General features: G+C 41.7%; 1 protein-coding gene across 4 annotated transcripts in view; it reads right to left on the bottom strand.

Annotated features, from left to right (window-relative positions):
- LOC133498962 (membrane-associated phosphatidylinositol transfer protein 2-like) overlaps positions 1-18,153 on the bottom strand; it is a 65,977-nt gene that overhangs the window by 17,785 nt on the left and 30,039 nt on the right. For 3 of the 4 annotated variants that reach the window (XM_061816340.1, XM_061816342.1, XM_061816338.1), the window contains 12 exons: positions 16,707-16,921; positions 15,788-15,909; positions 14,711-14,944; positions 13,243-13,569; positions 10,778-10,873; positions 5,971-6,075; positions 5,824-5,888; positions 3,018-3,247; positions 2,749-2,938; positions 2,463-2,582; positions 2,164-2,381; positions 608-783 (listed from right to left, as the gene is read on the bottom strand). In XM_061816340.1, coding sequence (XP_061672324.1) covers positions 608-783; positions 2,164-2,381; positions 2,463-2,582; positions 2,749-2,938; positions 3,018-3,247; positions 5,824-5,888; positions 5,971-6,075; positions 10,778-10,873; positions 13,243-13,569; positions 14,711-14,944; positions 15,788-15,909; positions 16,707-16,921 — 2,098 coding nt within the window. The remainder of the gene's footprint in view (positions 1-607; positions 784-2,163; positions 2,382-2,462; positions 2,583-2,748; positions 2,939-3,017; positions 3,248-5,823; positions 5,889-5,970; positions 6,076-10,777; positions 10,874-13,242; positions 13,570-14,710; positions 14,945-15,787; positions 15,910-16,706; positions 16,922-18,153) is intronic. The other variant, XM_061816341.1, reaches the window with a different exon arrangement.

Genomic DNA, 18,153 nt, shown 5'->3' with positions numbered 1-18,153 from the left:
AATACTTTTAAAAATGTGTTCAGCTCTAATAACTTCACAGTGTAAGAGTTGGACCAAACGTATCGCTTTAGAACAAGAAATTTGGTAGGCATGTCAGTCATGAGCAGAGGCACCAGTTCTGCTGTTTTGGTTTATGGTGACCAATCTGGTCATTTCGCCCATTTCCATTGGTCCTTCAAGGATGAACTGTCCTGAACCTTTTGCAATCAAATTCACTAAAATGCAAAGAACTTCATCCTTTGGCAGTATCTGTGATTTTAATGACAAATATCCCTCTAAGTGTTTCAAACCAAAATCTAGAGACTCTTTTGTGGGTCTACTCATGATTGACATGCTAAGCAAATTTCATGTGCCTCCATGAAGCTCACTTCAGGGGCGGGATTTTTGAAACATTCCTATGAAGACAAGTCTGTCTTCGAAAGACACTAAAATGCCCAATTCAAACCAAAATGAATGGAGATGTGGGTTCTAAAGTCAACTGGTGCTAAAAATTTATACCAAATTTCATGCATCTATAAGAACACAGCTGAATTTGCAAATCAATTCCACGGGGCTCCGCATAACCGCTCCAAGCACTCTATTTCATAACAAGTCCACGGCGGCCTACCATCCAGCATGGGGATGACGGTTTTCCTCAGGGCAAGCACAAGGCCTAGCGGCGAGCCAAAGAGGAAAAAGTCGGCCACTTCAAAGTCCAGCTTGCCCAGTGAGCCTCCGTCGAGCATGGTGCTGCTGCTCGACCTGCGCGAGGCTCCGTCGCCCCGCAGGACGCTGGAGTGCAAGCTGCAAGGGGTTCGCAAAGTCAAGGCAAGTTGCTGTAAATCACATCCAAGACAAATTATCATGACGATGGTGCCTCCAGATGTGAGTTTCAATTGTTATGTGACCCTGCTCCAAAATCAAAACACTTATCTTAGATCATCTTTTGCCATTGAAGTGAATGGAAATCCCATTAATGCATTCCAGCCAGCCCCCCCCCAAAAAAAAATCAAGCTAGTGTTTTTTTTTTTTTTTTTTTTTTTCCAATCAAGAGCCCTCCATAAAGTTTTATTGTATACAAAATCTAGCAATAACATAGCTGGAAATAATGTCATGAAATAAAGAATATATATGTTTCATGGTTATTTTTTTTGCAGGGGGCTAATGTTGTGTGTGTCTTGGCCACTAGAGGAAGTATTATAAACTCATACACTCACAAGGGAAGAAGATTCTCAACTACTGCAAGTGGCTGAGTAAATTGCAGTAGTAATATATGTTCGCATAGGATAAAGAATGTTTTGGGGTACTGCTATACTATCTGTCTGTATGTGTCACTTCATGTTCATATATTCGTTGCTTAAAGTGTTATAACCGTGCCGCATAGATGCGATTCGTTAGCCCATCTATGGCGTTTTGCATCGTTTGTTAGCATTAAGCTAAGTGGAGCTAAGGCCAAGCTGTGTTGTTGCTTTAAAGATGTAATGAATAATTCTCTCTTTTAGAATTAGTTTGATAGGAAATGTCAACTGCGAGTGGCATTAAACAGCTTGAAGCATTGGTGTCAAACTGGCGCCCCGTGGGCCTTGTGGACCTCACGTTATTATGAAAATTTAATGTTAATGCGGCTATCAAGTTTTATATGAATGGCACTTTTACAGTGTTATGTGCGGAGCTGACAAAATCTACCAATCACAGCGGGGGGTATATGACTCTCGGTGGCGTGACGTCGACCGGCCTTGATGCAAGCAGAGAAACATCTTTCAATGAGTGAAACTTACAGCTGCGCTGCCATAGAGAGTTTTATTAGTACTTTTGCAGACAGTTTGTTTACAAAAGTGTCCTTGTTGATCTTATTTTGTGTTTAAAAAATGACATTTGGGAAGATTGTATTTTTTTTTTCCCTAATTTAAATTTCATGCACGTGCATGTGCACCAAGGACACAAGGAAGCACCAGACTCCGCTTCCAGCGGCCCCAAGGTAAACTAAGTTTGAGACCTCTGGCTTAAAGCCTCTTTTTCAAGAATTGTTCACTATCTTCCAAACTGCAGCCTATTATGACGCGAGCTGAGTTCACTGTAGCCAAACCGGACAGCACTTCGATCTCAAAATTTTCCTCGCATCTGGAGATAATTTTCCCCTTTTAGGTACTTCTTCCCAAGTTTGCAAAACTACTATTGCAGTACCTGGACAGGAAGGCCTGGTGTTGCTTGATGGTGTCGATCTCATAGGTGGACAAGTCGCTTCTCTTGCGCTGCAGCTGCTGCTTCTTGTTGTCGTCGCCTGAAACAGTTCGTGGGATGTCGATATTGCTGCGGCTCAGGTGGCGGCTGCCCTCCAGGGTGGGTGAGGCTGACCCCTGCCCGCAGTTGATAATTGTGCCCGGGGACAGGAGGTCCTGGTCCTGAAGGTAGACAAAAAGAAAACAAAAAAATCAGATCAGTGAGTGGATTATGTGAAGTTTGTCAGGTGTTGTATTGATCACCTGTACACTGACAAGACTGCCCCGCCGGCTGCTATTTTGGCTTTCATTGACTGTCTGGTTGCTGCTGCACAGAGCGTCAAACCCTAGTATTCCTCCCACACAGTCCCCAATCAGGCAGACCTACAGAAACAGGAAATGACATCAAAGTCATACAGTAATCCTCCATCATTCGTAGATGACAGCAACTGAGCGCTGCAGCGAATCACGAAATAAGATGGATGCCCCAAAAATGACTCGACTGTTTGACTTTAATTTAAAACCTGCAGTGAGAATACAACAAACCAACCTGGCCAGAGAAAGCGGCTCCGTCCAGAGACTTGATGAAGTCGGCGTAGACCTGATTGGCTCTGGTGATGACGGTGGCCACGGCCTCCTGGTACTGAGGCGAAGATGTGGCCAGCAGGGGAAGAGCCGCCAGCGGGATGTGATCTTGGCTACTGGACAGACAGCCTTCATCATAGCCATACGGGCTCAGACTGCCACAGAAGATGAAAACATGGTCAGTACAGCAGTAGAACTACATTTTCCATGTACCTGTGCATTAGAAACTCTTACTTGGACACCAGGGAGAAGGCCTCGGCGCATATTGCGGGACACGGGACCAGGCGGACGGCGAGGCGGCCCAACGCCGCCGGATAGTGGACGCGCATGACGGAATCGAACGCCGCGGTGATTGTGTTGACGTCGGCCTGCTTGCTGCTCTGCTCGCTGCCGCCTGTGTCAAGGATGTTGCCCCCGTGCAGTACCAAGATGAGCACATGGATCTTGGAGGGTTGCAGACACTGCTGGCACGAAGGAGTGAAGACAAAAGTGACGTACAGCAACACAACACACAGTACTGGATGGGATACGTATCCGATTTATATCCACGTACAGTATGAAAGAGGCCAGGGTCTGTGAACAAAATCAGAATCGTACTCTTCACATTGACATGAAAAAAAAAAAAATCTGATACAAGTCACATTGTACAAAAAAATAAAAATAAAAATTCTCCTGCAGTGTGAAAATGGCCTTTGTGTCTGAAGTAAAGCTTTTATTCAATCATTTTGTTTACATCTTTTTCTACTGGCCTTATTTTTGGTATTTTCTCTTAATTTTCCTGTATTGGAAATCATATTAGAATTAGATTTTTTTCATGAGCCCTATTGAGCTTTTCCCATACATTTTTAAAGTTCCCAGGTATGCTGATTTATGCACTTTTATTCACAGACCCATGGGTTTTTTTTTTTGTGAAAAATGAAAGTTTCACTGTAAAATTCTGGATTTTTTTTTTAAAGATTGTTTAAAAATAACGCACATATCAATGTCTTCTTCCCTTTTGTGGTGTGAATACCACCTTACTTTATCCTAAGTAATCCATCATAATCATTATCTGCCATAAAGTAGGCATGTGTCATGCACTTGCAGCCTCCTAGACTGGACTAGTAGCACCAAAATACCCACTCAGCGTCCATTAACTAATACAGTCCTTGAGCGTACTACCATAAAAACTTTGGAGGACTGCATGTTACTAATAAGGCAAAACTATGCAAAGTTGAAACATATGATTTCCTCAAAGAAAAGTGTTTTGAATCCAGTAAGGCATTTTAGTGTGCTAGACAAAGTGCACACGAGAAGACTGACTAGTTAAACTCCCCCCCCCCACTCCCACCCTTTATTAACTTCCACTATTTTATGACATTTTTACACTCTAGTAGGACTACATATTACTAGTGTGACAAAACTACTAGTGGACTAGGAGGTACACTATGAGAGTACTAGTGCATGATACATGCATATTACTTTGGCCTAGTAGCATGGAGCACAGTGGTTTACTAACAATGTTTAATTGACCCCTTGCGTCATCCGCGTCGCTGACCAACCAGAGGCCAGAGATCTGCATAAACCACGCCCCCTTTTTGGACCCGCAGTTCCCTCAGACAACGTTGCATGGTCCAGTATAGCTTTTGTTAGCGTTTTATCGCGTATTTGGGTTCTTTAACAATAGATATGGTTAAGAGGTGTAGTCACAGACTTTATAATAGTGACGACAGGTATCCTGAAAGGCTAGTTGGTGGAGTTCAATTCGTACCCTTTCCAAAACCGAAGACCCAGTACGAAAAATGTCTTTGATGGATCAAACTTTGTGTAAGAACGCATCATCAACTGAATCCATCTAAAATCAACCGGAACAGAAGACCAAGTACAAAAAATGTCTTTGATGGATAAAACTTTGAGGAAGACTGCATGATCAACTGAATCCATCAACCGGAACAGATATGTTTGGACGAAGGTAACCCCTAAATTTGATTTTCAATACATGTCTCATATAAATGAATTAGCAGTTCTTCGCTTGCATAACATAGCTACGTGTGAATGATTGACACACTTGGTCTGTGTTGAGCGATATTTTGCGATGATCTGACTGCACAAACGTGTTTCTGTTGGCGGCTACCGAGCTAAGCTAAACCGGACTTGCGAGTCCTAAAAGCCTTCGACGTGCACCGAGACACCAAGACTGAAGGAAGGATGTTTGAGGACACTAAAGTAGTGATTGTCGTACTCGGTCGGGACTTACGTAGGTTCGGCACTAATTCAAGAATAATTATTGAGGGGAGCGCGTGACGTTACAGAAAGAAAACGAGAGAAACAACTCGTAAATCAAGCCTCGCCTTCTTTTCCTTCATACGGTGGTTCACAAATGGCTATACAGATACATATACAGATTCTGCACACAAGTGTGATATGTAACACGAAAATAGGAAACTGTCAATGACGAATTCGTCTTTGGGTTATAATATATTATATTATGTGGCTTCTCGGTCTTCCTCTGACTCTGGAAAGATCTCGCGCTAATATCGATGGTTTCCCCGTCGATATGCATGGAAATACCATTGAAATACCGCTCGCTGAAATACTTGAAGCCCTGCTGTATGCTTTTCAATGATATTTCACTGTTAGCTAAGAATGCGAGTGAGAAATCAGCCGGTAAATCGGACAGTTTCGCTCAATTCTTTTCTTGCTGCGCTGCCCTTTTTGCTAATTGTTTGTCTGACGTTAGTGCACGTGGCGTGATGTCATTTCAGGAGGCGTGGTTAAGTGCCCTGTACGGCGGGGTCATTTGCATAATAGTTGGTCAAAAGCGGGTATTACTATTAGTAGTGGAAAAAGGATTATTAATAAGACTTGTCATACTACTAGTGCTTTAATATTGTCTTACTAGTGTGGAGAGTATACTATTACATGGAGCTTGAGGTGGACATCAAGGATACTTTAGAAATGACAAATGGCCAAACGGCTTTCCGTAGGATGGAAAAGCTTCACTGAAAGCTTGACTCGATAATTGGGTATTCCGTCCGGAGGTGCAGTTGCGGACGCGTACCTCGTCGAGCCTTTCCCCGCCACCCGCTCTGTCGTAGTCCACAGTCATGTCCTTCAAGAGCTCGCCTGATATTACACAAAACAAAGCAGTCACGGCCAGGCTATCCTCAAAGGTCACCTCACCTCCGCATCATTTTCCTTGTCGTACCGGAAGGTTCTTCCATGTCAGAAGTCTCGATCTTGTCCATAAGGTCGTTTGAGTTCCACTTGGTGATTTGCTTGGGTAAGACCTCCTCGCCGTCTGAGAAATCCTCTGTACGCGCGCACACACACACACCACACACACACACACACACATAAAAGATGAAAATAAACATAATTTAGGAACGCTGGAATGAATGAGTAAAATCATGGCCCTATCAGCGCACTCGAGGACTACATGTGGACTGGATATTTACTGCCTCCGCCTCGAAGATCTGACATAAATTTAAAAAAAAAAAAACACTACTAATTGCACTAACTTGCGTGTCAGTTTTAACTGCAATTGCAGTATCAAGCAGTCAGTCATTGGTGATGTGGCGCAGTATCAGAAATACATTCCACTACACAAATATAGAAATACATTACATTACACACAATTTGAAATTGAGCCAGATTTTTATGTCCCATGAACCTTGTGAGGATAAGCGGCTCAGATGATAGATGAATGAATTTTTATGCTGATTGAAACTCGGATCTCAAGGCAAAACCATTCCTACATTCTTCTTCTTTTCCTTTCTGCTTGAGCATTATGATGTTTTTACAGGCAGACTTTCTGATATTGCTCTTGTATTGGATCTCATTATTGTTCCTTGTGGCATATAAAAATGTACACGCATATTTTGTTTCGTATATTGTCTGTTAAACTCCTGGAAACTGTCATCGATAAACCCAAAGGAAACCGGTAAACAAACTGGAATACAGGAGTCACTTCTTTTTAGAATTTTATTGCTTTATGAGTTATGCCATTGTTTAATTATGAATCCACCTGTAGTTCATTGATTTCAGTTTAAGTGCCTCTTGGATCTCAGTGAAGCTCATGAAAACAAAATGGGACACTTCTCATGTCTCGGTGTACCTTAACCCAAAAACAGTCATGCATGATAACCACAAGAGAAAATATGTCAAACGTGTACTAGTGGTGTAACGGTTCATGTACTCATATTCACAGTTTTCAGTATGGTCCACAGGTGTATCCAGTTGCCACATGGCAAATATTGGGCAGGGACCGCAAAGTGTAACTACTGTAAACAATATCAGTATGGCTCATCTTCTGGGATTATACGATTGTTACAATCAACATTTCTTTGTTACATTTTTAAATAAAAATCACGTTTCCTAAAAATAAAAACTACTGATGTTTCATTTTCTTTAAACAATTTAAGATCTTAGATATTATCCTCCTGAATATATTATTTGGTTTATTAAAATTGTCTTTTTACATTATGATATGGGATTTCCTGAATATATTATTTGGTTTATTAAGATTGTCTTTTTACATTATGATATGGGATTTGGTTTTCTCACATTTCATTGTGAATGTCATTGAATCTGGTCCAGCACGGAGAAGACGTTCTGCCACAGTCTTCCTGTGTGGAGTCTTTCTGCTGTCCCTGTGCTTGTGTGGCTTTTCTGCAGGTACTCCAGCTTCCTCCCACATTCCAAAACGATGCACATGATAAAATTCCCCTTCCATCAGAATCTTTTGGCGTTTTTTCCCATTTATTATGCATAACACCGGTCAAAATGCATCTGTGACCTTGTAGAAGTATGAGATCTATGCAGTCCCTCAGTTGAAAGCAAAAGATGATCCACAGCTTCAAGATTGCAAAATCAACCTCGGAATTGGATCAAAATTCCGTGTAGTGTAATTGAGACATCAGATTCAAGTATGCGCCCACTCATCTTGGGAAATTGGTGAGTGGCAATGTGGCTGTGTCATGTGTAATACTTAAAACTTTGCGACATGTTCCAAACTCCGAGGAGTTGAGTAAAAAATGTCTTCAATTCATTTAAGGACCGATATTGTGCTGCAAGCAAGCCAGCGGGGCAGCCGCCAGCAAGCCATACAATCCGGTTTATCAAAGCATACTACTTGTGAACAGTGGGCAAACAATACAACGCAGGTGAATTCTGCTTGACGATGATTGTAAGACCTCCCTGAATCACATGAAATGAATGAGGTTGCCATGAAAGCTTGCTGCAGCTTCTGGGTTAGTGCCATTTGTCAACAACCAATCAGAGTGAAACCGGTTTCCATATTGACATTGCGAAGATGAATGATGGAATCAGTACAATGCTTATTTACATCACATATTAAGTAGAAATCCGGCCGTCTCAACTGCCACGCTAAAAACTCCAACTAGGATAGTTGGGAAAGGGACTTTCTGGACATTTTTAAATATGATAAATGAACATCTATGATGACAAAAAATCCCCCCCCCCAAAAAAAAAGATTGATGGAAGGGGAGTTTTAATGGAAGACTAAGATTGGCTGGCAACAAGTTCTACCTTGCCTCCTCCCTGAAGAGAGATGGAATAGGCTCCAGCGCTCCTGCGACTCTTGTGAGGATAAGTGGCATAGATAATAAATAGATGGATAAATAATCTACAAGTGTGATTGCGAGTGTGCATGCTTGTTTATGTTAACATGCCCTGCCACTGGGTCACAACCAGTCTAGATCATATCCTACTTCACTCACCAAAAGTCAGCTTTCATTAATTAAAGACTCTAAAATAATTGTTCAGAGGTTTTTGTGAGTTTGAATGGTTGCTTGTCTATTCGTCCTGCAACTGGCTGGTGACCAGTCTAGACTATACCAATTTCTCTCCGTTATATGAATGGATCAATCTGTTCTCTTCCTGTAACCAATGTGAACTGAAGGGTTACTTTAAGGCAGGGGAGCCCAGACTTTTTTACCCCAAGATTTACTTTTCAAGCAACCAGCCTCTTGAGACCTACCGTTGACGGGGAAGGGATGATGATGATGATGCTGCCCAAACCGTTTTAAGGTTAATGTTATGTTGCCTCCTATATTTAAAATACAGAATTAGCCTTTTGTGCATTGTTTTGTGTGTGCTTTCAGCCTGGATCAGGCTGTGCCAAGGTGGAATTTTAAAATGACACACCGTCTCATCTTGCACTTTCTACTTTGGCTTCAGACCAGACCTTTCCCACTCGTAAAAGAGACAATCTCGTCCAGTTTAACAACTTTTTCTTTGATTATTCACATCCTCCGACAGCCATTGCATCTTTAAAAAAACAGCATTTCTTTTTTAACTTACTCCATTAATATCAAATGTGAATATAAACAGCATGTCTAGCTCGTCTTTGCTCTACGTTGCCCAGACTGTGTTGCTAACTAAAGCAGTGGTGGTGGATGCTGTCATTAAAAAACACATTGATGGGCTGCATAAGTAGTGTAACATTTGTAATTATGAGTGTACGTCTTTAAGAGCGGATGGAGGGAGGGTGTAAAGTACACTAGGAAAAAGAAAATGTGGCGGAGCAGCGGTCGCTGTTAGAGAAAGTTCCTTGTGCTGCCAAAAATAAACCAGTGGCTTCTTCTTTTCATTTATGACAGTATGTATGTGAATTGTGCCATTGGATGTAACAACCAGTCATCCCTCACTCATTGAATCACATTGCAAAATGCCACAAACCAAATAGCCGTTTGTTATACTTTCAATTTGGATTGGATTATTTATTTTTCCACACAACGCAGAATATCTACGAAGAGACTGCATCAGTGGTGCACAATCGCGCACGTGCGCCGCTTTGAGGGAACATTGGGTTATGTCTTTTTTTTTTCTTTTGGCACACCATCCCACGATCGACCAAGACTGCCTCGCAATGGACCGACGCATTGAGCACCCCTGCTTTAAGGCATGTGCCCAAACTGGATTTCTCTCATAGCATTCATGTTCAATAAAGGTAACGCTTATAAAGTTTAGGATATTCTTGTCTCATCCTCATGACTGGGTGCCATTAAAACAATGCCACACAAACAAGAAGGAAGCATTTATTCCTGGGGTGTATCATGGCCATGAGTGTGATTTAGGAATTTTGACGTCCTGGCCACCTGACCCGAGTCCTGGGACAACGTCATCCGGCACGGACGAAGGATGTAGGTGGAGGATTGGGGTGGGGGGAGGAGGAAGATGTTTAATTCAACTGCATCCCAAAGCATGCTGGGTATCTGCGAAGTTTAAGAACTGATCTGTGGTTAGAGAGAAGCATGCAAAGTCAGCTTCCTGGAATAGGCCTTGGAGGAAAACACGCCTATGCATGGACGCACGAGCACATTCCTGCGAGATCCAATACAAGACTGCTGGAAACAGTCTTTATGACCACTACTCAGTTCACAAGACAAAAGTAGGTGTGCACTTCTTTTAATTTGCCTATAACAGGGATGGGATGGAGGGAGAGAGGGTGAAAAAAGGAAAGAAGGATAGAAGAAAGAGAGATGATGAAAGGGAGATGATGAAAGGAAGGAAGGTAAGCCAAGAGGGAAGGAAGAATTGAGTGTAGGAGGAATGGATGGAAGGATGTGAGAAAGGAAAGATAGGACAGATTGTGGAAAACAATCTCTTTCTCCAAGGTTGGATCAAAAGGGAAGAAAAAAAGATAAGGAAAGATAAAGGGAGGCTTGATGGAAGGCAAGCAGAAGAGAGTACAGAAGGTTGAGAAGAATGGTAGCTAGAAAGAAGGGAGGAAGAAAACATCAAAGATTGTCCATGGAAGGAATGAAGGAAAGTCCTGTACAAAAGACACAAATGGAGAAAAGAAACAAAAGGGAAGGAAAGAATAAAGGAATTCATGGATAGTTTTGTCCTATGTTGAAATGCGATGCATATTACAGCCCAGGCCTCGTATAGGCCTGGAGTACCACTTGGAACTTTCCAGTTAAAGAAGCCTGTTCCTGTCTTGAATTGGATCTACCCAGACTGCGCCAACATTCCTCTTAGCGCCTTACCGTGAGCATCGAAGAACTCTTCATCTGAGCTGTCGTCCGAGTCCCGCGCGATACTCTGCATCCTCCACTCGGAAATGCTGTGTCGGGACGGGCTCACTGCAGAGGGACACAAACATTGGCCGTTTCAGTCAGCCTCCTGTTTATTGCAGGGGATGGAGGCGAGTCTGCGTGATCATTCATCCATTACAGTCTGGTTTGGCACTGCTACAAAAAGGACAAACTCTGACTGCAACGGACAATCAAACCTGCCGGAAAAATCAATGGTACTATCCTACCCACCCAAGAGGACTTGTACAATGCTAGACCTAAGACAGGTCCATGCAATATCGTCTTACACCCTCCACATCCTGGTTACCATCTCTTCCAGCTCCTTCCCTCATGTAGGCACTATCGATCAATACAAACTAAAACTAGCAGAGATTCCAACAACTTCTTCCCTCTTGCTCTTCATTTCTTAAACAGTTAATTTACAATTCCATTGTAACAGGCAGACTGTTTGTCTTGAGATTGCTGCCACATCTCTGTCGGGCCAATTATACAAATGTTGTGCACTCACTGTAGTCATCTCGTCAGTCTCTGCTATTTGCATGTCTGTTGTTGACCAAGACTGCCCACTGGTGCTTGAGAACTACCTGCACCATTTGCACAATTGTCACCGTTCCAGATGATCATACAACTAGTCATGTTAAAGTTAAAACTTACATTTCTTGAAGACTCTGCACCATTTGCACAACTGTTACAATACTGAGATCCAAAATCTCTCTGGGGTGCTCTGTCGACAATCTGATTTTAAACACAAAGAAAACCCAAGAACTTATATTGTACTTTAGGAAACGCAGACCTGACCCATCCCCCATTTTCATCAATGGTGACCGTGTGGGAAAAAGTGCACAGCTACAAATTTCTTGGGATACACATCATGGACACCGTCTCCTGGACAACAAATACCACAGCTATTGTTAAGAAGGCCTGGCCGGCAACCTATTCACTTCCTCAGGATTCTAACAAGAAACACCGCATTACGTCATCGTATGCAAGGCTGCTCTGTTCCGGACAAAAAGCACTACAAAGAGTTCTAAGAACTGCAGAAAAAAAGTCATTGGCTGGCCTTTTCCACCATTACAGGACATTGGCAACACCCATTATCACACCAGCACCAGAACCATCAGGACAGACAATTTCCACCCCAGAGAGGCGATACAGGTCAATTAGATTGCACACCACTAGATTCCTCAACATTTTTTTTTTTTATTATCCAAAAGCCATTCACTGAAGATACATTGGCCTGATAGTCGGGGGTGTGTGAGCTTTTGGGTGTGAGCTGTGACTAACAACAGATTTTGTAATGTTATTTGTAATGTTCAATAAATTGAAAAAAGCGCATTGGCCACCACGGCTTTCCTTGCCAACATCTGAGGGCACTGCAGTGCATCAATTGCTCCTATTTTTAATTCATTTAAGTGGCAGTTGAGAAGCTCACTTGCAATTTCTGCTCACAAGACAAAGCAAAAAAATAAATAAAACCTGGCAGAGCGATGGCTCATAACTTGAAAAAGTTAAGATAGTACTGTATACTGTAAAACCCAAAAAAAGAACTCGGGAACATTGTGTAACAGGGGATGCGTTGATTTTTCCTGGCTCTTTTAACACACTCGCCCAAGCAAGCACAAAGAAATATTGCACCAGCGGCTTCCCCTCCTACACACGTGGTGTTATATAAACATGCAACGGTCCCCGCGGTGCGCAGCTCCCCGCCAGATGGACGGCTGACTCAAAAAGAGGAAATTGGCAGGTCTGCTCAATCGTGGTGGGGAGGTTGCCGCTGGATATGGACGGGGATGTCACGCCGCTTCTAAGAATAGGCCTACGAGGAAACACAAAACTGTGTGTGTGTGTGTATTGGGGGGGGGGGGGGTCGCTCGCCAGTGGAAAGGCTGCTGCTGTACTTGTAAAAAATAGCCCAGGAGGTCTAACAGGTCGTGATACAGTTACATAATACATTGAAGCCCCGCCCATTTGTGTTTCACAAGTCGCTTTCATGATTTTAGGGGGTAGAAACTTTAGGATCATATTACAGTATGTATCACATCTTTTGCATTTAGGTCTTGGATTTTTGTAGGGGATATTATAAATAAACATTAGCTTAAGCGACTTCTTTAATAAATCTTGAATTTACTTTGAAAACATTACAAAACATCATGAAAATATTTTTAACAATTAAAAAGTTAAGATACCCCGAAATATCTATTTTTTTTGTTTTGAACGAAATAATACAATTTATTTAGGATACAACCAAGAAGATTTTGAAATATACATTTAAGTACACTAAAAGTATTTATAAACATAAAAAAATACTCAATATATTTTGAAAATACCCCTTTTTAAAGACACCTTGCCATAAGTGTTTGACTAAAATATAAATCGTTGAGTCACACCCGAACGCAGGCGGAAGAAGTGACGCTCACCTCCTCGTTTTGAGGAGCGAGAGGACCTCGAGGAGGTGGACCACTGCTTGGTGAGCACACCGCGGGGCTGCAGCGTGTTCGTCCCAGTGCCGGCGACTGTCACCTCGGCCTCCATCTCCTCCTTGGCCTCCTGCTCTTTGACGGGAGGCGGCGTGCCCCCATTGGCCTCGGTGGCCTCCTCCACCTGGCAAAAATGTGCCATCTTCCTGGCCAGAGTCAACTGGGTCTCCAGCTCTAGCTGCCGGATGTCCTCCATGGTCAGACCGTACCACTCGTCTTGCCAGCACCAGGCCTGCCGGTGGGCACGTACCATCACTTTTCTTAGTCCTAGCAGAAACAAAAATCCAAATAAAGGTAAATTACACTGTAGAAAATGACACTTGAAGTTGAAATTGTTTGAATCAGTAGAAAAATCTGGAACAAAGAGGTAAATGTACGTGTGTGTATGTATCAGCCATCCATCCATTTTCTGAGCCGCTTATCCTCACAAGGGTCGCGGGAGTGCTGGAGCCGATCCCGGCTGTCATCGGGCAGGAGGCGGGGTACACCAAGAACTGGTTGCCAGCCAATCGCAGGGCACATTCGCTCTCACAATCACACCTAGGGGCAATTTAGAGTGTTTTTGGGATCTGTGAGGAAACTGGAGTGCTCGGAAAAACACCCACGCAGGCACGGGGCGAACATGCAAACTCCACACAGGTGGGGCTGGGATTTGAACCCGGGTCCTCAGAACTGTGAGGCCAACGCCATAACCAGTGACGCCCTTGCACACATTTCATTTTTTGTTTCACTGTCTGAACTCAACTCAGATTAAACATGTTTTTCAGGTCCGTCAGGATCGCCTAAATTGTGAGTGGCTTGGCCAGCTGGGGGCAGTATAATACAGACATATGGCCAAACAGCACATAAAGATGCCCACAGCTTCTCGGTAAGCCACAGTAATATTAGTTCTTCACAGAGATATATACAAAATATGCCTGAAAGTATTGCTATGTATGTGTGTTGCTTCTCTGCTTGTATTGAAATATCTTATTTTTATAATCTTAAAAGATTATAAAGTCACAACATTGGTGCTATTCTTTCCGCTGCCAATGGTGTTTTGCATTGTTTGTGAAGAGTTAGTTAAACAGATTTATGAGTTAAAGCAAAAACGATGTGGTTGTTCTAAATAGGTCTAAGCTGGTTTGATGTGTAGTTTGACTGTTAAGTTCAAGTAGAAGAGAGAAAAGTCTGGAAACTTTTTTTTGCTCATTTGTTGCTTATTTGTTCTTCTACTTCTGAAAACAACTGTATGTATAACATTTGTAAATTTGGGACTATAGATGTGAAAATGTGGGTGTTTGGAAAATATGGTAAATAGTTCCATAGAAGTCCTGAATGAACTGAAAAGTTTCAGATTTGAATTGTATGAATCAGTTGATCCAAAAAGTGAGGAAGGCAACAATAATCATTTTAAAGACGTACGCACCAACATCATGGATGAATCTCTCAATTTTGGACTGCATGCCCCAGTAGCGGAACTCCACCTTGCACAGTTTGTAGGCGCACATGATGGGCATCTTGTCCGGGTTGTTGTTGTACTCTTCGATCCAGTCGTCCAGCAAGGGGCCCCTCTGCGTCTTGGTCGACTTGTATAACCTCGGGTCCTCCTCGGCTTTGTACTCGTGGGGAGGAATGGGATCAGTCACTATGTCGATGGGGTCTGCCATTTAAATCAGAAATATATAATATTTAAACCCTACAGACTTATATTTTTTATAATAATAATAATAATCCCCAAATTTACAATTATTTTTAATAACATACAAATAAAATATATTTTATAAACTTTGTTTATATGAATGACATAAAACATCATGAAACACGTTTGTATAATATCTAAAAGGTTTTTTTCCCAATTAAAAATCAAAAATAAAATGTTTTATAGAGTAAAATAAACAAATAAATGGTTTTACGACTCAAATGTAAAACAAATTCCTTTTTAATTACATCTAAGTCAGTATTTTTGTAAATAACACTATAAATGTTTGATTGCGTTTTTAAAATAAATAAATGTAAAAAAATACATCTGAAAAATGTCATAAAATAAAATACAAATGAAATTTACAACAATAAAATTTTTAAAACACCCTGAAGTAAAACAAAAAAAAACATTTTTATGTTATATTAGAATTACATTATTTTAACTTAGTTAATTACCAAAGCACCAGAGACACAATTATATTCTCTAGTGGACTACGAATACTGCCCTTCACAAATGGGAGGACAAAAAAAAAAATAGATATTACTACGACTATTACTACTACTACTACTACTACTACTAATCATAATAATAATAATAACAATAATAATGAAAATAAAAATAATAATAATATGGCAGCATTGCAGTATCAGCAGATGGCCACAAGTGGGACTCAGCTGCTTCCCACATGGAGAACAGAGGAAAGAATTTTGATTTGACGGCAATGTCGCCCATCCCTTTGCATTAGTGTAGAAAATGCAGCGTGAAAACAGGTTTTGACAGCTAAATGCTTTGCGGCCTTACCGACGGTCCGCTGTCGCTTGTCGGCGGCGGACATGTTGAAAACATCCGGCTGGCTGCCCGTGTCGGCCATGTAGTATGTCTCGATGTCGATGGAGAACTTCTCCACGAAGGGACACGTATATCTGGAGGGAGAACAACAAGGACCACACTGACACTTTACATTTTAGGTAGCTTACTTAAAATACCCATCCCACAAATTGTCATAACATTGTAACTTATTTAAGCAAATGTTTTAAACTCAGAAATGGAGAAAGCGAAATTTCCAAGTGATTATTAATCACAGTGGGATGACTTAATTTTCAGTGGCAGACATTTTTTTTAAGAATGTATACGACTTTATTTGCATATGTTAACTTTTTTCCTAGTCTTGCTTTTTTCTCAAAGATGTCAATGTTTTTATCTTGTAATATTCATACTTCTTTCCAGAAAATATCTGACTTTATTCTGTTGGGTTTCACAATTTTCTTCTGAAAACCTTTTTCTTAAAAATAGGACCTTCTTCTTGAATATATACAAAATGTGCAATTTTTTTTTAAAAAGGGAAAGACACATCTTAAAATGAATATATACAAAATGTGCAATTTTTTTTTAAAAAGGGAAAGACACATCTTAAAATATAGTGCTCATTTTCCATACAAGACTTTGACTTTTTCTTTAAAATATAATTATTCTTACAAAATGAGTAGCTGTTTGAAAGTATGGCAATTTAATCAAAAATATACAACTGTCTGTTAATGCAAGGTTATAATTTGGTTCTCAAAATTATGCAACCTGATTCTCGTAAAATTTCTATTGTTTATTGGAAAAAAATGTATTTAAAAAAATTCTCGAACATGCCATGTCCAAAAAATATATAAATGTTTTGTTTAAATATTTCTACTATGATATTGAGCTTTTCTGTAAAATCTGATTATCTCACCGTGTACGCGTGTATGGGTAGGCGTTCCAGGACTCCTCTTCCACCCTGAGCGCCGCTTTGGGCAGGATGGAACGGAACCAGCTGGGAATGTGCATGCCAATGTGGTAAACCTTGTGGGTGTACTGGCCTGTCCCCCCTGGTCCGTCTGTGTACGGTTTGTTTTTTAGGATCTCCACGCCGCTGCCCTCGCCGCAGCTCTCCTCCCGGCTCTTTTTCTGCCACATGAAGAAAGAACATGTATATATTAAATAAAACTTTTTGAGTTAGCCATTTCAGGAACAAGAACTCCAGCAAGGAAATTGTCTTTAATCAGTGTGCGGAACATCATTTTCTTCATTCCTACGCTGTCCCTACCACTTATCCTCGCTGAGCTAGAGCCTATCATGACTCTGGACGTGAGGCGGGGTACATCCTGATCTGGTCGCCACCCAATCGGAGGGCACATAGAAACAAACAACCATTCTCACTCACATTGACACTTACAGGCAATTTAGAGTCTTCAATTCAACACCCATGCATGTTTTTGGGATGAGAGAGGAAACCGAACCCGTGCAGGCACGGGGAGGACATGCAAAGTGAACACAGGCGGGGCTGGATTTGAACCTGGGTCCTCAGAACTGTGAAGCAGATGTGCTTCCCAGTCATTCACAGTTTGACGCATACAACGTCAATTTCAACAAAGCTTGCCAAATTTGCCGAAATGTACATTTTAAGGCGTTGGTTCTGTCCCCAAATATGGTTCGAAGTTCTAAGGAGGGCTCTTTGTTGAAGATGTTGTCTTTGAATACCAAAACGCCATTTTCAGTAATGTGCAGGGAACACTTTTACAACATGCAGTGCATTTTGAGTTCCTACTCCTGCTACCAAATTTGGCTGTGTTGCCCTGAAAACTGCCTGTGAGTCGTTCCTGTAATGCAGGTCTGTGGATTTTGCGTCTGGGTGGTGTGCGCTCTCCGTGCGTTGCTGCAGAGCGCGGCGCTTGGGGCTAATGAATGACCTGTCATCGGTAACGAGGTCTGCTACACTGGACGCTCAACGTTCTCCTCCTCCTGCAGACGGGGCTGATTCATCACGCACATGGCCTCTCCTCTGCTTTCCCCTCCCTCTATTGACTGCAGGAATCAAGTCTGGGAATTAACTCCCTACATGCTCTGGTGCTACATGCAGTGTAATGTACAAGAATGTTTGAAAACATTACTCCTCAAAGACACAGTCGCCCCGCTAAGACAGTGGTGCCTTGATTATACAATTTGAATTGCTGTAGTTCTGTGACTACGCTTGTGAGTAAAATAGACTGCCTTCACTCAGATATGAATTTAAGTGACATCCCATTCTTAAGCCATAGTTTAACATAACATAGGTCCAAGTTTCTATTAAAAATATTCCCAACAGTTTTCCATGTCGACGTCAAAATTGTAAATAGTGTCACTCTCCCTAAAAATTCAAC

The sequence above is a fragment of the Syngnathoides biaculeatus genome, chromosome 4 (assembly GCF_019802595.1).
Source record: "Syngnathoides biaculeatus isolate LvHL_M chromosome 4, ASM1980259v1, whole genome shotgun sequence".
Taxonomy (NCBI): Eukaryota; Metazoa; Chordata; class Actinopteri; order Syngnathiformes; family Syngnathidae; genus Syngnathoides; species Syngnathoides biaculeatus.
Note: the sequence above shows the minus strand (reverse complement) of the source record. Positions and strands in the feature narration are given on the sequence as shown.